Raw genomic sequence first — 22131 nt, 5'->3', positions numbered from 1 at the left:
ACAACTGGCAGTTATCATGTAGAAGAATGAGGATTGATCCATTCTTATCTCCTTGTACAAAGCTCAACTCTAAGTGGATCAAGGAACTCCATATAAAACTAGATACAGTTAAACTTATAGAGGAGAAAGTGGGGAAGAGCCTCCAGCATATGTACACAGAGGAAAACACCAGTAGCTTGTACTGTAAGATCAAGAATCATAAAATTGCAATGCTTCTGAAAGACAAGGGACATCATGTCAATAAGATAAAAGGCAACCAGCAGATTGGGAAAAGTTCTTTTCCAACCCTAAATCTATTAGAGGGCTAATATCCAATATATACAATGAACTGAAGAAGTTAGACTCCAGAAAACTCAGTAACCCTATTTAAAAATGGGGTACAGAGCTAAACAAAGAATTCTCAACTGAGGAATACCGAATGGCTGAGAAGCACCTAAAAAAAATGTTCAACATCCTTAGTCATCAGGGACATGCAAATCAAAACAATTCTGAGATTCCAACTCACACCAGTCAGAATGGCTAAGATCAAAAACTTAGGTGACAACAGATGCTGGCAAGGATGTGGTGAAAGAGGAACACTCCTCTATTGTTGGTGGGACTGCAAGCTGGTATAACTACTCTGGAAATCAGTTGGTCATTCCTCAGAAAATTGAGATAGTACTACCCCAGGATTCAGCAATACCACTCCTGGGCATATACTCAGAAGATGCTCCAATGTGTACTAAGGACACATGGCCCACTATGTTCATAGCAGCCTTATTTATAATAACCAGAAGCTGGAAAGAACCCAGATGTCCCTCAACAGAGGAATTGATATGGAAAATATGGTACATTTACACAATGGAGTACTATGCAGCTGTTAAAAACAATGAATTTATGAAATTCTTAGGCATATGGATGGATCTTGCAGATATCGTCCTGAGTGAGGTATCCCAATCACAAAAGAACACACATGATATGTACTCACTGCTAAGTGGATATTAGCCCAGAAGCCTGGAATACCCAAGATACAATTTACAAAATACATGAAACTCATGAAATAGGAAGACCAAAGCGTCGATACATCGATCCTTCTTAGAAGGGGCAACAAAATACTCATGGAAGGAGTTAACAGAGACAAAGTTCAGAGTAGAGAATGAAGGCATGATCATCCAGAAAGTGCCCTACCTGGGGATCCATCCCAGAACAACCACCAAACCCAGACACTATTGCAGATGCCAACAAGAGCTTGCTGAGAGGAGACTGATATAGCTGTCTCCTGAGTGGCTATGCCAGTGCCTGACAAGTACATAAGTGGATGCTCACTGTCATCCATTTGATGGAGCACAGGATCTCCAATGAAGGAGCTAGAGAAAGTACCCAAGGAACTGAAGGGGTTTTTAGCCCCTTAGGAGAAACAACAATATGAACTAACCTTTACCTCCAGAGCTCCCTTGGACTAAACCACCAACCAAAGAAAACACATAGTGGGACTCATGGCTCTAGTTGCATATGTAGCAGAGGATGGCCTAGTTGGTCATTTATGGGAGGAGAGTCCTGTGAAGGTTCTGTGCCCAGTATAGGGGAATGCTAGGGCCTGGAAGCAGGAGTGGGTTTGTTGGTAAGCAGGGGTACGGGGGGGGGGGAATAGGGGCTTTAAGGAGGGGAAACTAGGAAAGGGGATAACATTTGAAATGTAAATAAAGAAACTATCTAATAAAAAGTAAGTTAAAAAAAAAACACCAAAAAACAAAACAAAACAAATATACTGGTTTATAACCAGTAACATGGTTATAAAAACAGTTCATAGCCTAACTCATGAGGTCTTATTGTGTATTAAAATATGATTCTGAAGCTATATTATATGCTTTTGCCTTGTCTTTATCTCCTCATAACTCATTCTGTCTCATGAAATGACAAATATATTTGTCTTTATTATCAGTGAATTTCTAGAATAGACATTTTTAAAGTTAGATGGCCTCTCAGTTGTTTAATTTACCTTCATAAAAAATCTAATTTTATAATTTAAATTATTTTTTGATATTGAGTGATAAATAACAACAACATAGTTATAAAAACATTTCATAGCCTAGCTCATGTGGTCTTATTAAAATGTGATTCCCAAGCTATATTTTAGCTTTTTCCTTTACCCTTTGTAGGTAAGTGATGAATTTCAATTTTCTGAGAAATTTCTGGGTATTAGCATACTTCCACTGTGGTCGCAAGCTGCAGTTACATCATAGCATTCTAAACCTGAAAGTACCTAAGACCGTATAATCTTAAAGTTTTAATTTTCGTTTTATTTTTAATTGTATGTATTTGTGTATGTCTATATTTGGGGTTATGTGTGTGACTGCTGTGGTCACAGAAGCCAGAAAGGGCATTAGATCTCATGGAACTGAAGTTACAGGTGGTTGGGAGCTGCTGTATATGGGTGCTATGAAATTCTTTAAGGCCCTCTAAGAGCACGGTGCCCTCATAACCATTAAGCACTTCTCCAGCCCAACGTCTGGAGATTGTATGAGAAAATAAAAAAAGACTATTTATTTGAGTAGCTCATATTTGTTTCCCTCTAAAGATGAAATAGAATACTCGAGAGGAACATGGGAAAGAACAGAATCAGGGGAGAAAGAACCAGTGTGTGAAATGGGAGCGAGCTACAGCTTGAAATAGACAAGGGTAGTCTACTAGGCTATTCTATTTAGTCACTCTTTAAAAGATTTCTCTACAAATATCTTTAATCTTCTGTTGCTGGCTTCCTTTTAATCCTATTATCAGTATGGCCAAATGATATTAGGGTTCATTTTAATTATTTTTGATTATTGTTAATTATTGATGCTTGCTTACCAGTACACAGTAACTTTTGAGAGTATACTGGTGATCAGATGTTGTCATGGGCTCTGAGTGAACAAAATGTTATTTGACTTTCATGTTTCCACTTTAGAAAGTGAGTCACTATTGCTGTTAGAATACTAGACATCTTTTTTCTTTACTTTTGTCATTGTTCCTTTGGGGTGAGGGAGTGGTAGATAGTAGCTGTGCCTTTAAAGAATTTTTAAAGTAGAAAAATCGGACCTGCACTTTAGGCAGTTTCATCCAGAGCTTTGCCCTGTTGTTGCCTCTTGAAGGAAACTAAGGATCTCTCCAGCTCTAATTCTCATACTTTTTAATAAGTTTTATTAATATATTCTTCTTTTCTTTTTAACTGTGCCATACATATATATAATACATTCTGATTGTTCACTACCTCTACCCTTTTCTGCCTCTCTCCCACCCCTATCAATCCACTCTTAATTCTGATTTCTTTTTCTCCAAAAGAAAATGTTTTTTGGAGACAAGTCTTACAGTCCATAACTGTAACCTAGAACTCATTATGTAAACCAGGGTGGTTGAAAAAAAAAATCACAAAGATCAGCCTGCCTCTGCTTCCCAAGTGCTGATATTAAAGCATGATGAACCACAATATCCTGCATTTTTAAATTTTTTAAAAAGTTTAATTATTTTAAAATTTTCATTTGTGTATGTGTATGTCAGAGGACAGCATTCAGAAGATGTTACTCGTTATTTTTTTCTTTTTACCATATGAGTCCCAGGGCTTAACCTCACTTCATCAGGCTTGGCAGGAAGTGCCTTTTCCACACTGAGCCATTCACTGGCCCCCTATTATGGTATTTTAATAACTGTGCACCTATTATTCACACAAAGTCGTTGGTATTTGCAATGGCTTTTGTTCTTTAAACTGTTTTATGGTTGCCATGAATACATTGAGTTACTATTTGTTCCAGACCCCGTCTAGATGTGTAAGCACTTTCTAGTGAAGGTTAGTTAAAAAAAATTTTATGTTTTAGGTCATAGTTTTCACTAGGAATTTTCATTGTTATGTTGGAAAAAATATCTGGGTTTTATTTTCCCACATTAAAATAATGAGATGCAGGATTGACAAGATGGCTCAGCAGTCAAAGGTACTTTACCAAGCCTGACAAACTTGATCCTTAGCATCTACATGGTATAAAGAGAACTGACTTCCAGAGTTGTGTTCTGAGCTCCATGCATGTGTGTTATGGTATATGTGTGCCCACACACACACACACACACACACACACACACACACACAGAGAGAGAGAGAGAGAGAGAGAGAGAGAGAGAGAGAGAGAGAGAAAAGGAGGGAGGGAGGGAGAGGACAGTAAATGATACTAAATGTTGTAAAGTGATAATATAGAATAATTAATTTCTAGATTATAATTTGTCTTCTCAATTCTTTTTCAAGGCCAGGAAACAAGCTTCGCAAGTGTTTACAGCGGAGAAGATTCCTTGACCCAAATATTTTCATGATTTTGTAATTATCCTTTTTTTTCCTGATATTGAACTCTGATACAGTTGAAGAATTTATTTCACTTAAGTCCTTGATATGTTATTTAAGTTATAATGCCTATTAAGTTATACTTCTTAGCATTTCATTGTCTAGTAATTAGTTGAATAAAATTCCTTGTTTGCTTTGTTGGTTTTGGTTTCTTGTCTATGTCTCAGAAACTTGTTTTTATAGAGATAATCCCAGTTACTTGTATGAGCTACACCTAGTAGTCATTGCCTATTAATATATTTGTCTTAGAATGGTTGTGTGAGGCAAGCTTAGCTCCATGAGGATGCTGAATCTCTGAGAGATTAGTGATTTTTCCAAGAATATAACTATTCTCTAAGATGGAGCCCACAGCAGTCTCACTGTATTTTCCACTGTTGTGTTAACCAGGGTTTTATTGCTGTGACAGGTAAAAGAGAGCCAGTTTAAAGGAGGAAAGGTTTATTTTGCTTCAAGGTTTCAGTGCTTGGTAGGCTCACTCTGGTAAGACAGAATATCATGGCTTTAGGCAGTGGTGGTGTTGGAGCAGAGCCACTTACTGTGGCTACAAAGCAGAGGGAGAGGCAAGAAGGGGCCAGGGACAAGCTCAGAAGCACACCCACAGTGACCTACTTCAAGTGGTTCTCCAGTAGGGACATCAGATAAATCCATCCAGTGCCTAATCCACTGACTAGGTACAGTCAACTCAATAACTGGATCTACCAGCCTAATCCAAACTTTGAACGTGGAGGGGTGGTTTGCGGGGGGGGGGGGGGGGGGGGATACTTCTATTATCTGTGTCATGAGATTCCCTTCTCGCTGCTTAGTAGTCACTTTTAATACATAACAACTCTAAAATCAAGGGCTTTCTTGTTCAATATGTCCACTACCTTATATCTCTTCTGGTTTAGGATAAGAGTGCTAGATTGTGGTCAGATATCCCGTGTCTGTAAGTATGAAAGAATCTTATTATACCTCATGAATAAGAGAATTATTATTGAAAGAGTCTTAGAAACTCACAGTCTGTGGGTAATGAAGAGAAGTGGGTTTGTTGGGGGGAATATTTTTATGTGTATTCAAATGCTGATTTCAGTACTGGGAGATCTAGGTGCAGTCTGGATTTTGTTATTATCATTATTATGAAGCATTTCCTGATTTAGTGTTTTAAAAAACATTGTTCTCCATCATCTTCTGATTGGTCAATAAAGAGTAATCAGACTATTAGCTGGGCAGGAGAGGAGAAGGTGGAACTTCTGTACTCAGAGAAAGAAAGAAAGGTGCTCAGGTGGGACATAGAGATTCACCACAAGGACACTGATGGCGCAGGAGCAGTCAGGGCAAGACTAAGATGGTAAGTAATGGGGCATATGACTGGGAAGTAGGCCAGGCCAGTAGAGTCGGGTTAGAATAGCTCAGAATCTGCCTACCTTAGTGCCTGAATCTTCTAATAAAAATACCAAGTCTCCATGTTATTTATTGTGAAGATAAAGGGGCTATAATTTACTTTACATGGATTGGAACCAAGTCAACTAGGGGCTACAATTTTCTTGTCAATTATAGCAAGAACAATCAAGGTAGAAGTTGCAGAATGTTCAAATTTCAGTTTACAAAGAGAGTACATATGATTGGTGCAAAACAGAAGTCCTCAGAAGGAAATGAGAGGAAGTGGATATTAAGCAATTTAAAAAGATGTTTACAAAAGAGTAAGAACCTCCTTGAACATACATGGAGTTCAGTTATCCAGCAAAGACTGAACCTTGTGCTCTAAGAACAAAAATTTAACACTGGCAGGTCCCTTTCCACCTGTCCTCATGACAACCAATTTCCCTTTCATATTACTGTTTAGTTGTGTTTCCATCACCTAGATTATCAGACAACCTCCCAATGAGTATCCCAGTCTTAATTCTCTATAATTTGCCCTTAATATTAAAACTTAAATGTTCTAACCTTTACATGTATTTACATGACTTGGTTTACTACTTTTTCTTTTTCTTGGTGGATTGTAAAATCCATTCTGTAGGAAAGCCAATGAATTCCTGAGTGGATGTGTTTTGTTGACATAGGCATGGTGTATGGCAAAGCCCTGATGAAGCTCAAAGGGCATGGCAAAGCCTTCCTAGGCTCAGAATAGTGACAGTGAGTGCAGAAAATATTACTGTAGCTTTCTCATCTCCCACCCCATGTCTGAAGACTGCTACCCTTTAGAGACTTCTCTGCTCACTAAGATTAGTCAAACCTGCCCTCTTGTTCAGGTGTATATAATAACCTTGCCTCCTTTTCTGGCTCTGTGCAAAAACCTGCCTCTCTCTTCAGCTGTGTATAATAAAGACACCGAGATTCTGGGTTGCTGAGGGGTCTATTAGATTCCCTGATCCCAGCCTTTTTGTGTTTGTGATCGTCTCTTCATCCCCTCACTTCTGTCAGGTCAGTCTCTGGGGTCATGGCCTTCCTACACTATCTAGTCTCTCCTTGCCTCTGTAGGTTCAACTAGCCCTATACCTTTTACTGCAAGTTGTGTTCAACCTAAAGTCTCTTGCCAAAATGCACCCCTTGCTGCTAGGAGCCTTTTCCCCATAGCAGTCCATCTGATGGCTCTTAAGAATGGGGGTAAACACAACTAATTACTTTACCTCAGTGTTAATAAATGTAGACCAATGAGCTACAAAGTTCCATTCTATGACAAGGTAAATGGAAAATTGTGAATTGCTATGATTGTTTTCTAAAAGTTACAAAATTGAATCTTTTTTTTTTAAAGAATTGTTTTTATTTGTGGGTATATGTGCACTTGCATGCAGAGTCTGTGGAAGCTAAAGAGTTATCGTATCTGTGGGAGCTGGAGTTACAGGTAGTTGAATCTGCTGAATATAAGTTCTGATATCTGAACTCTCCTCTGCAAGAGTGATAAGTGCTCTTACTCTGACCCAGTTCTACACCACATTGAGTTGTTTTTAATTGGCCCTTTAGTACAGAGTTTGAGAAGTGCTGATCTGTGGAACCCTTGTTGTATCACACCTCTCACCAAATTGTAGTCTCTTTAATTCTATATTTCCTCTTTGCGCACACCTTTAACCCCAGCACTCGGGAGGCAGAGGCAGGTGGATTTCTGAGTTCGAGGCCAGCCTGGTCTACAAAGTGAGTTCCAGGACAGCCAGGGCTATACTGAGAAACCCTGTCTCGAAAAACCAAAAATAAATAAATAAAATAAAAACAATACACAGGTTTTATTCACAATCTCATGATGTCTAGTACATGTAAATTTTAAAATGTCAGGGATGTAGAGTTGGCTCAGTGAGTAAGTTGCTCTTGTAAAAAGACCTGGATTCAATTACCAGCACCCACTTGGTGGCTCATCTGTAACTCCAGGGAACCAACGCCCTCTCCTGACCTCATTAGGCTTCAGGCATGCATGTGGTACACTTGCATGCATGCAGGCAAAACATCCATACACATAAAGTAATAAAATAATTCTAAATGCCTTTTTAGTGATTTTTTTTCTTTTTTTAAGAGTGATAGAGAATGTAAGTCTGAAGTGTCTGGATACCACTACCTCCCATCTCTGTGTAATTCATTTCCACCAACTAACTTAGAATGAAGAAGACATTTGATGGAGAAGTTGGGGAAAAACAAAAACTCTAAACATTTGACTGCCCTTTCCGGTTTTATTCCACTTATGGAATTGTGAACACTCACCCAGGAAAGAGAATGCGTGCACATGCACAGTATTTATACACAGTCTCATTGGCTTCAGCACAAGCAGCTACAGATTTAATACATCTCCATCCAGTTCTGACAGGCTAAAATAAATGCTTTAGATTATTAGAGGTTTGTTTATGAGTATTTTGCATGTGTGTGTGTGTGTTACACATAAATGTCAGAAAGGGATACTAGATCCCTGAGAACTGATGATTTCAAGCTATGATGTAGATGCTGGGAATCGAACCCAGGTCCTCAGCAAGAGTAACAAGTACTGGTAACCACTGAGCTGTCTTTCTAGTCCAGGTTATCAAAGGTTTGCATTCTATATCCCTTGACACTCAAAAACTGGAATTTTCCTAGAAGCATTGTGAATTACAGCAATCAATACTTGCCATGTTGGAAATTAACTTTGAGCATTCACACCTTCGATCCTAGCACTTAAAAGGCAGAGGCCTCTCTATGTGATTTTTGTAGCCAACCTGGTCTGCATAGTGAGTTCCAGGACAGCCAGAGCTATATAGTGAGACCCTGTCAAGGAGAAAAAGAAAACAGAAATTCAGATCTTTTCAAAGCATGATTATATAAGTGTTAATTACATAAGCTATAGTCATTAAAACAGTGATGTGGTGAGCTTCTGGAAAATCCACTGGCTACTTTCTGTAAACACTTGCAGTTCTATATATAGTCTTCAATATCATTTGTGTGTGTGTGTGTGTGTGTGTGTGTGTGTGTGTGTGTTGGCTTCCCTGGAGCTTGCTATCCAGACCAGGCTGGCTTTGGACTCATAGAAATCTTCCTCTCTCTGCCTCCCAAGTATTGGGATTAAAGGTTTATTTCACCACATCTAGCTTTTAAAATCTTTTTTGGAAGATTTACTTGTGTTAGCACACATGCACATGTGCAGTGCCTGTGGAGGATAGAAGAGAGCATTAGATTTTCTAGACTTGGAGTTGCAGGTAGTGGTAAGCCCCCTGACATAGGTACTAGCAACTGAATTCCTGTCCTCAGAAAGGGCAAAATTTTTCATAAACACTGAGACATCTGTTTATCATCCCCGCCCCACACACACTTGGTAACTTTAAAGGAATATTTTGCACCATCATTTTCAAAGTATTTATGTGTGTGTTATATATATATAACCCGTGTGTGTGTGTGTGTGTGTGTGTTCAATATATGCATCTATAAAATCAGTCCCCCATAAAAGATGTGTGTGTGTTAGTGCCATAAAAGGTTGGGCTAGTTTTGTATTAGTCCTCATTGTCCTCATCTTCATCTTCAGTTTCTTCGTTCTCCTCAGCTGAAAGTGCAACTGGCTCTTGTGTCATCCTGAAAGCCTGTTCCTCCTCCACACTGGGATCATTGATTTCTGTAATTTCTGGTCCACTGGGATATTCTTGATAAACTGGTGGTGGGCTTGGGGGTGTGTAATTCTCCACACAGTACTTATGACCCCAGCCTATGTAGAAGTTTTCAAACTTCCTATAAGTGAAAAGAAAATAAAGTTATGTCTTACAAAAAGTCGACCCCATTATAGTAATAATGTGTTGTTACATATATTGGAACCATAATTTTTTAATGGCATTTAAAATGATAGAGTGAAATAGTCCCCAATTACATGAAATTATTTGATCTAAATTGCTAAGTTGGTTATGAAAGAAAAAAGGGCCAGTTTCTTTTTAGATGGATGTACACCCTACACCTAGAACTCCCTCAAGAACGGGCCTCCAGTTATTCAGTTATTTAATCTTTTAGAGATATTTTTCACAAAAATTCAAAAGTTGTTATCCCTTGCCTGGGTGAAGAATAAGAGGTGTGGCTAAAAATTGGTGTGTTATTGTTTCAAGCCTGATCATAGGAAATTGCAGAGGCTTCACCTTGTATGCCTCACCCCATCCCACAATAGATATAATGCATAACCAACTGATAGATATGCATAATGCATAATCCCCTCCCCTTCGCTAAAGGGAATTTCAGTCAAGGATTCTGTCTGCACACAACGTGGGCCATTTTCTTCTTAACATTTGCATTCCTAACTCAAGAGTCTTTATTCTTAGTGTTCTATCTCAGGCTAAAACCCCATTCCTACACACAGTCCCAACCCCATCTCTCATAAAAGTTCCTAAGCCTTTTCATGGGATTCCCTCTCAAGAGGTGACCTCATGAGACCCACATATCCGTGACATACACATTTCTTCAAATCTATCTGACCCTGGGAAGAGAACGATGAGGGTGAAAAGTCAAACTTTCTAGTCCTCATGCTATCATGGTAAATAATTGAAAGCATGGCTTTCATTTCTGACTTTGTGTGGGTTTTAATTTTCTTTTCATAAATTTCATCATATTCTTTCCTTATAATTCCTTCCACCACCACCCCCATTCATCCAACCCAATTTTCTATACACACACACTCTCGTGTTGACCAACTAACTCCTGAGCATGAGGCTTGCTGTAATAGCTAGTCTAACCATGGCAGCTCAGCTCTTGCCTACTCAGTTGAGCTTTTGGACATTAAGAAAGAAACAGAAACAAAACAAGTGGAACAGTGTTCTTTCTCAGAAAGGGATAAAGGAATTTTTAGTAGTCTATTGAACCTAATTCCCTTGAAAGTGATAGCATAAATAAAGCATATTTTAAGAAACATCAAAATGCTCAACCAAAATATCTAATTCAATTGTATCTTTAACTCTTCATTAGTCCCCTAACATAGTAAGCCAATGTAAAATCATGTACATTGTAGATAAATGTGACAATTAGGATGAAAGGGTACAACCCTGAATTTACTCTAGCTCTGGATTTCATGCTTGTATGACAGAATTTATTTAAATAAATCATACAATATATATCTAACATGCCAATGAGTTAAACTTGGCTTAACATTCCAGTGATAACATAATTTCCAGATCCTAAATAACTACAAAAATTGCCAGACACTAAGCAAGGCAAACATTTTCAAAGCCAAATGCATATATTAATGTACTTTCAAAATGCCCTTTGTTTCAATCTAAAGTATATGATGCAAGTTCACCTTGCTGAGTCATTTCTGTCTAGGATTTAAGTCATAAACCACATGATTTGTGACCATCTGCTAAACTTGCCTTAACATGTGTTATCTTTGCTTATTTGATTATGACTGTAAGTTGAATATGGTTGTGAATATTCTGCTTACAACTTAGTACACTCAGGAGTATGCTTGCCCTGGATGAAGAGATGAGCTCCCTGAACAAAACTATCTTTCTTCTGTCCTTTGACCAGGGAGGTGGTCAATAGATTTGACCAGAGAAAAGGATTTTGATGTTGTGCTTACCTGCTGTTGGTAAATAAAACCCTTTCCACTTTGATGTCCTGCTGAAGCTTGCACTGGGTTTACACTCAACCAAAATATAAGCTGTTGAGTTTGGTTACAAATGGCTTTGTGAGTGGCCAGATACTTACTTGCCATTGGAAAAGGCATATGCTCCAGGCCAAAGATTGGAGCGAAGGACAGCAATGGCATACTGTGGAATGAGATTTGAGGACAGCTGTGTTGTCCAAGAGGGTATATTCTGAATCCCTGGAACCCAATGAGAAATTTTCAAACTTAACCCTTAAACACATAAGAATCTACTGGTAACTGAAGTGATTTTTATAAATATGAAGCAATCAACAACATTTGCTATACAAAATTAAAAGCAGCTTGATATCAAATCAAGAGTACTTTATGAATATTCTAGATCAATATAATTTTAAGCATGCACATGTAGTACACATATATACATGCATGTATGTTATGTATAAATGTATAAAAATATTCATAAACGTTTTTGCAACAGACTTTACTAAAGAAAAGGTTTTATATTCAACAAAACTGGAAAATCTGGAATGAAATGGACCATTTTCTAGACAAATACCAAACACCTAAGTTAAATCAGGTTCACATAAACCATCTAATCTGCCCCATAACCCCTATAGAAATATAAGCAGTCATTAATAGTCTTCCAACCAAAAACAAAACAAAAAAGCCCAGGACCAGGACCAGATGGGTTTAGTGCAGAGTTCTATCAGACCTTCAAAGAAAGCCTAATAACAACACTCTTCAAACTATTCCACAAAATAGAAACAGAAGGAACACTACCCAATTCGTTTTATGAAGCCACAGTTACAGTGTATTCTCGCTTGGAGATGGAATGGTTTCTGTCTAATCAGGAACCTGTTACAATTTCCTTTCATAAGAGGACTCATAAGAGATTATTTTTCTACTTCTATGTTTAATATTCCAAATAGATTTTAAAAACTGGTTGAGTGCATACTACTTTTAGCTTTAGAAGACATCATGTATATTAAAGAGGCATTTAACTATTATAAATTATTTTGAGGACTTAAAAATGTCAATACTGAGTTGTATATTTTAAAATACATATTAATAGTTTAGTAGAAAAAAGAAAAGGTTTGTATAGTCAGGGGGAAGAGTATGATAACCAAAGGAAAGGCAATTCATTACTGTGGAAGACACTAATGAGTTTCAAGCAAAACAATATAGGAAGAAATACAAAAAGTAGCATAGATTAAGAGGCAAGTACAGACCTCCTACATTATTTTACTGTAGCTATGCTATGTGTGATACACAGAATACAAGAAAAGAATGATGCCAACTTTTCCAGTTAGTTACAGCCCATTTATGTTTGCTCTGGGCATGACCCCTTCAGCATCTTTCATGGCATAGCAGTGTAGCCATAGCATTCCAGAACCCAGGAAGGAGAGAAGGGGTGAGACCTATCTCCCTGCCCACTTTTTGAGTCTCCAATGGTGCCATATTTACTACACAATGTGTGTAACATATAGTTTATGAATTCCTCATTAACAGTCATGTAAATTTACCCAAATCTTCAGAGATTGGTGTCAAAAGAGGAGGTCCTACTTCCTGCTCTATGTAATCAGGTTCTTCCCCCTTTTCTTCATCTTCTTCCTCTTCCTCTTCTTCCTCTTCATCTTTTTGTATAGGGTTGAACCAATTACAGCGACCCTGGCAATGAATGTTGCAAGGTTTGATGTATTAATGAAAATGCTACAAATCTCAGAATATTCATATTAGTTCATAGTTCAAGATGAGACTTTTCTGTGGGAGAAATGGATCAACTATTCTGACACAGGGTCACTTTATAGGATCTCCCTGCTTAAGCTTTCAGAGTGATAGGTTTGCTGACACCATCACACACAGTTTATTCATTCTCTATACTTTTGCCAAGTATTAATCCCATCTAAGTTACTACAAGAAGCACATAACAAACCTATACTAGTTATTTCAAAAATGTTTCTATTTCTTGGAGCTACAGGTCTATGCATGCTTTAATATGGGCACAAAATTAGTGGAAATGGTAGTAATACATTTTACTAGTTTGCAATTCTTTATGTGAATGAAATAAATGATGGTTTTCAAAAATACATTTTTAATTTCTTTTAAAATGTTCTCATTGATTTTATTGATATGTTATTTTAGATTAGAAATCATCAGAAAGGTTTTAAGACCATTGAACATTTTAAAATTCCATCATTAAGGTTAGGCATTGTGGTACACACTTAATTCCAGTATTCAGGAGGCAGAGGCAGGAAGATCTCTTAGTTCATGGTTAGTCTGATCTACATAGCATGTACCTGTCTAGTCACAGATACATAATTAGACCATGTCTCAAAAAAATTCATCATTATAATTTCCTCTTTTTTAAGGATTTGGTGTGTGTGTGTGTGTCTGTGTGTGTGTGCCACATGTGTGCAGGTGTTCATGGAAGTCAGAAGAAGATATCCGATATCCTGAAGCTGGAATCACAAGCCTAAAGCAATGAGGTATCTGACAGGGATACCAGGAACCAAACTTGGGTGTTTTAGAAGATCAGAAAGGACACTCAGATGAACACTCATGTCCAGTTCTTATACTTCCTTATTTATAGAATATTCCTAAAATATAAACAGTTTTAAGACACTGCCATGATGGCTCCAGTTAAATGGTTAAGAATGGTACATATCTGGCCTTCACAGTATTCTTTTTTAGTATTTGTTTTTTTATTAGCATATATTAATTGAAAAATATTGTTTATTGTGATGTTTTCGTATAGTTATATAATGCATTTTGATGATATTTAGTCAGTTATTTTCTCTTGTATCCCTTTCCGATGCTAATTATCAGTAACAAAATTTTAAATGGGACAAGATTGGGGTTCTAATTTCTCTGATAATAACTCTTACTTGGAGTATTCAGAAGCAGCTTTTATCTATATTGATTTAGGATGAAGATGTTCTACCTGTGATGGAGGAGTGTAGCAGATGTTTCAGGGTAATGGCTCTGAGATCTTTGTCTCACATCTCACTCTATAATGAATGTATTAGCTAACGTTGTTTTACTATTTCTCCCAACAAGTCTGCCTCAACCCCTCAGTATAAAAATTAAGGTAGTCCTGCTCTCATTGGGTTTTGAGGAATGAATCACTTGTCTTTATGTAACTTATTACATATAGTGTACTTAGGACAAGAAGGTCTGAATGTATAACCACTGTAAAAAACTGGATTTTGTTTCTGCCATAATGTTTTAGTATTTCTTACATAAACATTTTATATAGTAGAGTAAAAACTATTGACAAAGTTAATACACACCAATATTTAAAATATAACAAATAGAGTAATTTTAGATCCCATTTAAATCTGTATCTATGTACTACTTGAATACTCCCATACCTGAGGAAGAATATACTGCACGTGATGAACCCAATTGGATAGAGACTCCACCAAGTCAATCACTTGGATGCCTTCAAAGTCAGGGTTTTCCTCATAGCTGTCTCGACCACCTTCCACCTCTTCTTCCTCTCCTTCCTCTTCACCAAACTGATAGAATCCTAGAGGGCTGACATGGGTCCCTGCTGAAATTCGGGCAATTTGTGCTCTTAAGTAATTGCTCTCATTTCCTGGGAAGGGTGGGTAGCTTATGACAGCTGCATCTAGTCGCCCAGTGAAAAATTTCTTGATTTTTCTTGCAGTGACAATTTGTGCAGGTGTAACTGATGGTAACCTTACCCATGGCCTTCCAGGCACATTGCAAACAAAATAGACATACTTGTTGGCACCCGTTCTACTTTCTTCCTTAGGTATAACCTGTGGGGCCTTATACAAGGACTTAGGTAATTCATCCTCCTCCTCTTCACCGGCTTCACTTCCTCCATTGTCCCTCTCCTCAGCTATCCCTTCTTCTTCCACCTCCTCTTCATCTTCACCATCACGAAATTCCACTTCAGCAACAATATAGTTCATTTCCAGACCCAAGATCTTGCCCCAGAAGCGACATCTTTGGATTGGGTGTGTATCAGTAAGTTGCTTGAGGGCGAGGAATACTCGGTAAGTCTCATCTGTCCCCAAACCAACTCCAGCTTGTTCAAAATAATAAGCTGATTCCATCACATTGGGCAGAGAACTTTCTGCCTAGGAAAACAAATATCCGTGGTTAAAGTTTTACTCATAAGAGGAATGTTTGCCTATTTTTGTGTCTTGATTCTAGCTTTACTGTTTCTTTCATGATATTTACCGAATTGTGTTAATCCCCAAACTTCAGTTCTTCCCTCAAGTATATAACTTCTTACAACAATTGTGTATTATACTCATTGATATTACAATTTTTATAGGATGCTTAGAAAGAATTTAATAATTACTAATGATAAGAATTTAACCAGGCAGCCGGGCAGTGGTGGCGCCTTTAATCCCAGCACTTGGGAGGCAGAGGCAGAGGCAGGCAGATTTCTGAGTTCGAGGCCAGCCTGGTCTACAGAGTGAGTTCCAGGACAACCAGGGCTATACAGAGAAACCCTGTCTCAGGAAAAAAAAAAGTCATCATATGATTATAGTGAAATTCATTGATTATAAAAGGCTTGAAGGGATGTTAGAAAACTCTGTTCATTAGTAGCATCTTGTTGGTCATTAGAATGGTGTGTTCATGAAGCACACCCCACTCATCTCTGAGTCCTAGTGCTCATTAATCATATTGGGATAGTTGGTAATCACTTACCATTTCCTCCTCCAGTTCTGAATCAGCACCTTCCAAATGTCCCTGGAGAAAAAGAGCCTTTTGTGTCTCTGCTATTTCATATGCTGGAAGCATCTCATTTTCATTGTGGAGTGTATCTAATTTTTTATTAAAATGTGCCATTTTCACATCTTGGCTGATATTTTCAATGATGTCAACAGCATCTGCAGGACGTTCATCTAGTATCTTGGTCAACACTTTAGAAAGATGGTCATATCTATGTAAATAGAAAATTCCAGATAACATATACATCCTGAACACTTAAAAAAGATTTGATGCAAACCCAGTTGGGTTTTAGGGAAGTTAAAAATTTTGAACTCTTAAGAGAATTTAAGTGAAGGTATTGTCTATCACTCCAGATGGAATCTAGAATTTGTTTAAGTATGTTCTATAATATGATGTAGATATTTAAGATAGTAGAGGAGGACATAGTAGCATGATATACAGTACAAATCAGTTATTTTCTCATTTCAGTTCTCAAAATGGAATCTCTTAGCTATAAGCTATATACCATCAGTGATGAACAGTTTTTACTCTCTTACCTTAAATTCTTTTTTGTTCCCCATCCTTGCCTATGGATATCTAATTATATTATATTTTACATAAAATATATTTTACATAAAATATAATATATTTAGATATCCAAGTCCCACTAACTCTTTAAGAGCTATATCCTTACCATCTTATGCATTTTAAAATCTTTTCTTCCAATCATGTCTATGCATGTGGGTATTTGCATGTGAAAGCAAGTAAGTGCCCATGGAGACTAGAACATGTCAGATCTCCTGTAATCTGCAATACAGTTGCTTGTGACCTGCCTGATATGGGTGATGGAAACCAAACTCTAGTCCTCTGAAAGAACATGAACCTCATTATTGCAGAGCCATTTCTCCAGCTCCTACATTAAAAAAAAAAGATTTATTTTATTTAATCTATTTGAGTGTTTTCCTATGCATTTCCTTATATGTGTGTACAACATTTGCATGCTGGTTCCTGAGGAGGTCAGAAGTTATTGTATCCCTGTACCCCCTGGAACTGGAGTTGACAGATAGCTGTGAATACCATGGGTGCTGCCTACTGAATCTTAATCTGCAAGAGCAACTAGTGCTCTTAACCACTGAGCCCTATTTCCAACCCCTACATCATATTTTGAAAATAACAATGTTTTCAGGCCCCCAAAGAATGCATTTTATATTGCCATCTACCCACATACACTAAAAGATAAGTTATCAAATTATTTACTTTCCCCCTTTTTCAAAACTATATTTGTTAGTTCTTTGAGAATTTTATGTGTTTGACCGTATTCACCTTCCCTTTCCCAACTCTTTCACATCCATCATGCCCTCCTCTACCACCCAACTTTGTGTCCTTTTATTTTTCCTCCACCCAGGCTAATTTGTGCTGTGCAAATATTATTAGATGTGTGATCCTCCTCTGAAGTGGTGAATGTAGTATTTTGTTCTTTTCCATTTCACAACTAAATTAGTAGAACTTCATTTATCCTCTCACCAATTAATTGTACTTTTCATAAGAGGCAATCTGTATGTCTCAAGCACCAGACTTATAGGTCTTTGAAAATCCTAGTCACACAGTTCAGTTGTTTAGAAGCAAGAGTTTTTAGAAAGCTATACTATTACGAGTTCTCATGTTAAAGCTGCAATGGATGTCAAGACCATACCTGGATAGTTGGTTACCACATGTTTAAAAGAAAGACCTAGCATGTTTTAGAAGTAACCACGTTTTCTGCTTTCCTGTAGAATACAAGATGCAGAACTTTCTGTGCTCAAATCTTAGGACAATCTTAAGAAAACGAGGATGGAAGGTCACCATAGCACTGGCCTGGGAATGAACATAAAATCAAGCTACACAAGTTCTCAATTGGTTACAAGAATGCACGCTATCACTATAGGCAGTTATACAATCTACAAACATCCTGGGGACATGCTTAGATTTCATGACTTTACAATCTCTTCCAAGCCAAGAATAAACAAACAAACAACAAGAACAACCCCACTCCTGCAAACAACCAACCAAACTATGTGTCTAGGGTCTTCAAAGACCTAAAAGAATTATCACCAGGGCCCCAGTTTTAAGTGTTAAATGCAGTTATCTCACTAATTTACTACCTTTGTATTTTATTTTTACTCCTTTTTGTCTGTCTGTTTGTCATCTGTCTATCAACTATTTACCTTTAGACAGGGTCCCACTGTGTTGCCCTGGGTGACCTGGAACATGCTGTGGAAATAGGTGGGCCTATAGCCTATTAGCCTCTACCTCCCGATCTTTGTTCTGGAATTAAAAGCCACCATATCCAGTAACTTTCTTTTTCAAATGAAATCCTTTCAGATTCTATTCTCTTTTTGTCTCCAACATATTTTCACAGAAATACCTTACTCTGCTCCTGCCCACCCCCTTTATTGTCACCCCACCCCCACTGTGATACTTACAGATTTAAGCCAGACTTGCTGCTGGTACTCAGCAGGTAGGCTTTTGCATTCTGAATGGCCACCTCAAGCATACTCTGGGCTGCTTCACTGGCTCCAACCTCAGGCTGGTCTGGATCACAGTTACTGTTTGAGTCTTCCTCTTGTAAAAGGTCAAATCTCAGCCCTTTGTGCTTGGACTTGTTCCTGCTGGCATCCCTTCGCCCACCCAGGTCAGGGTGGGGTGTCTGAGACTGCGGGAAGGGGAAGGTACTTTCCTCTGCATGGCTTGTGTAGTGAGGAGTTGATTGTTTTGCAGCAGAAGATGATTCCCAAGGATCAGAATAAGGCGTCACGGTGTCAGTGATCCCATTAGGGGTCCTCTCTGCGTGTGATGCAGCTACAGGATCCTGAGTAGTTTCAGTGTTGAGAGGAGTGGAATGAGACTCCAGAGGAGGAGGGGGAGGAGAGGATGGTCCAGCGGTGAGGTCTCCCGTAGACAGACTGGCTCTAGACTGGTGGCTCCAAGAGGGGCTCATTCTGGGCGCAGGTTCGGTGTCTGTCCTTTGTTCCTCTTCCCGGTACTCAGGTGATGGGGGACCAGGCTCCTGGGGAGAGACCTCTGACTCTCCTTGCCATAATCTCTCTGCTTCCCCTGGCTCTTGATTTTCCTTTTCTTGTTTCAGAGAGGTAGAGTTTTCCATAGGAGTTCAGAAATAAGTCACGTGAACGGAGCGTGAAGCTATGGAAGGAAACAACACGGGGCTTTGCTGAGATCTTCTAAGTGATCAATTCCTGGATCAACCTGCCTCCACAGGTTGCAAGCGTCCGGTCTCCATAGCAACCCCAGGCTGGCTTGCTCTGTGTAAAATCAAACAGCCCTGTTGCTAGGATTTGGGGGAGGAGACTAGTTTTGTGATTTGGTGAAGTCTCTGTCCCTCTTCCTAGCTCAGCCAATCGGAACCCTACCTTTCGTTTTGTTTGTTTTATTTTGTTTTGGGAACCAAGACCTGCAAGATGAGAACAAAGGTGGAACTGTGATCCGGTGTTGGAGGTCTTTTAAGGTATGACAGTTTGATCTAGGTTATGGATATGAAGTATGAGTAACGTATATAAAGTGTGGCACTTCCAAGGTCCTGAGTTCAACTCCCAGCAACCAAATAATGACTCAAAATCATCTTTGATGTGATCTGATGTCCTATTCCGGCATGTAGGTGTACATGCAGATAGAGTACTCATATACATAAAAATAAGTAAAATATTTAAATAAAATGTTTATTTAAATAGAATGGGAGGATAAATGCATAAAGTCAAACAGCATTTCTTCATTCTGTTTTCCCTACTATTTGGGTGGTAAGTATGAAACCCAAGGCCTCTGAATTCTAGGGAAGTTCCCTATTAGGACATGATGCCATAGCCTTCTACATTTTTAAAAGATAGTTTTATTTGAAACTATAATTTTCTGTTGGAAACACACCTATGTCTGCTTCCAAAGACCCAAGGAAGAGCCTGGCATACTATTCTGCAGTTTGGTTTCTTTATTTCAGTGTTGTCAGTTCTTAAACTAGAGTGTAGCTATTGCCTGCTTCACAAATGCCCCAAAGATGGGCACGTTAGGTGTAGAGACAAACATTTATAGGCCAGTGATGTTTATTCATACCAAAATGATTACCTAGTCTATCAAAATATGTAGCTTTTCTTTTCTTTCCTGAGGAGCTAAATTCATGGATTAAATTAAAATCCACCATGCTTCAAATTAACTTCTAAGAGTTCTTCAACACTATAGCATGACTCTAAATACAAATGCACATTTGTTTTTCTGTATTTCCCTATAGGTGTCCTCAATAAATTTCTGAGACCTTAATTTCAGTCTCATTTACAAGTTTAACTTTATAAGTTTTACATTATATTGCGAATCTCTAACAAATTGTTTATTTGAGTTTATCTCTTCAGCTCAATGTCATATGACCTTGACATAATGCAAGTGTATAAATAAAAAGTATTCAGATACAAAATTCTTAGTTCTGTGTCATAAATATATTTGAGGAAACCCTCAAGCCTTCTTCTCTTCAAGAAGCATGCTTTCATTAGCCAAAGTCAAAGAAGACCTAATACAAATACTCTTCAAACTATTCCACAAAATAGAAACAGAAGGAACACTACTTAATATGTTCTAAGAAGCCACAGTTATGCTGATACCTAAACCACACAAAGACCCAACAAAGAAAGAGAACTTCAGACCAATTTCCCTTATAAATATTGATGCAACAATACTCAACAACATTCTTGCAAATCTAATCCAAGAACACATTAAAACAATCATTCACCATGGTCAAGTAGGTTTCATCCCAGGGATGCAGGAATAGTTCAATATAAGGAAATTGCTCAATGTAATCCACTATATAGACAATTCAACCAAAAAAAAAAAATCACATGATTATCTCAGTAGATGCTGAAAAAGCCTTTGACAAAATACAGCAACCCTTCATGTTAAAAGTTTGGGAAAGATCAAAAATTCAAAACACATACCTAAGCAAAATAAAAGCAATATACAACAAACCAATAGCCAACATCAAATTAAATGGAGAGATACTTGAATCAGTCTCATAAAATCAGGTACAAGGTAAGGCTGCCCACTCTCTCCCTATTTATTTAATATAGTAGTACTCAAAGTTTTAGCCAGAACATTTAGACAACAAAAGGTCAAAAGGATACAAATTGCAAAGGAAGAATTCAAGATATCACTATTTGAGTGTGATAAGATAGGTGACCCCTAAAATTCTACCAGAGAACTCCTGCAGTTGATAAACAGCTTCAGCAAAGTGGCTTGATATAAAATTAACTCAACAAATCAGGAGCCTTCCTCTACTCAGAGGATAAATGGGCTGACAAGGAAAATGGGGAAATGACACCTTCCACAATAGACACAAATAATATAAAATATCTTGGTGTGACTCTAATCAAGCAGGTGAAAGATCTGTATGACAAGAATTTCAAGTCTCCGAAGAAAGAAACAGAAGGAGATCTCAGAAGATAGAAAGATCACCCATGTTCATGGATCGGCAGGATTAATATAGTAAAAATGGCCATCTTGCCAAAAGCAATCTACAGATTCAATTCAAATTCCCATCAAAATTCCAACTCAATTTTTAACAGAGGTAGAAAGAGCAATTCTCAAATTCATCTGGAATAACAACAACAACAACAAAAAACCCCAGGATAGCAAAACCTTATTCTCAACAGTAAAAGAACTTCTGGGGAAATCACCATCTCTGATTTCAAGCTGTACTACAGAACAATAATGTTAAAAAACCACATGATACTGGAACAGACACAGGTATGTAGATCAATGGAATAGAATTGAAGACCCAGAAATGAATCCAGACACCTATGGTCACTTGATCTTTGACAAAGAAACCAAAGCCATTTTCTTTCTTTCTTTTTTTTTTTATTTCATAAGATCCATTTATTATATTCCCTCTTTTTAAATTGTCTAAACACATTTATTTTGAGAAAAATATTTTTTTAATAATTTATTTTTTTATTAGGTATTTTCCTTGTTTGCATTTTCAATGCTATCCCAAAAGTCCCCCATACCCACCCTCCCAATCCCCTACCCACCCACTCCCCCTTTTTGGCCCTGGGGTTCCCCTGTACTG

General features: G+C 37.9%; 2 protein-coding genes across 10 annotated transcripts in view; one reads left to right on the top strand and one right to left on the bottom strand.

Annotated features, from left to right (window-relative positions):
- Positions 1-4477, top strand: part of Zup1 (zinc finger containing ubiquitin peptidase 1) — a 33174-nt gene extending 28697 nt beyond the window's left edge. For all 8 annotated transcript variants that reach the window (XM_021174029.2, XM_021174031.2, XM_021174033.2 and 5 more), the window contains one exon: positions 4247-4477. In XM_021174029.2, coding sequence (XP_021029688.1) covers positions 4247-4294 — 48 coding nt within the window. In that variant the 3' untranslated portion in view covers positions 4295-4477. The remainder of the gene's footprint in view (positions 1-4246) is intronic.
- Positions 4478-7474: 2997 nt separating this feature from the next.
- Positions 7475-19274, bottom strand: Rsph4a (radial spoke head component 4A). 2 transcript variants are annotated; one of them, XM_021175099.2, is made up of 6 exons: positions 18497-19274; positions 16032-16266; positions 14714-15451; positions 12866-13010; positions 11444-11561; positions 7475-9490 (listed from the first exon to the last, which is right to left on the bottom strand). In XM_021175099.2, exons 1-6 carry the CDS (start codon positions 19174-19176, stop codon positions 9259-9261), a joined length of 2148 nt encoding a protein of 715 aa, XP_021030758.1. In that variant the 5' UTR covers positions 19177-19274; the 3' UTR covers positions 7475-9258. The 2 variants fall into 2 exon arrangements, with proteins under 2 accessions (XP_021030758.1, XP_029338845.1); XM_029482985.1 differs by having other exon boundaries at positions 9384-9490; positions 12906-13010.
- Between the last annotated feature and the right edge of the window lie 2857 nt (positions 19275-22131).

This window comes from Mus caroli, chromosome 10 (assembly GCF_900094665.2).
Source record: "Mus caroli chromosome 10, CAROLI_EIJ_v1.1, whole genome shotgun sequence".
Lineage (NCBI taxonomy): Eukaryota > Metazoa > Chordata > Mammalia > Rodentia > Muridae > Mus > Mus caroli.
This window is presented reverse-complemented; position numbering and strand designations above follow the sequence as displayed.

What these genes read in the sequence shown, in the direction of transcription:
- Rsph4a (XM_021175099.2), bottom strand. Translation starts at nt 19,176, where the DNA reads ATGGAAAACTCTACCTCTCTGAAACAAGAAAAGGAAAATCAAGAGCCA. An exon ending in AGCAAGTCTGGCTTAAATCT is followed by an intron (nt 16,267 to 18,496) that starts GTAAGTATCACA and finishes CTATTTACATAG; the next exon opens with ATATGACCATCTTTCTAAAG. An exon ending in TGCAGTATATTCTTCCTCAG is followed by an intron (nt 13,011 to 14,713) that starts GTATGGGAGTAT and finishes ATTCATTGCCAG; the next exon opens with GGTCGCTGTAATTGGTTCAA.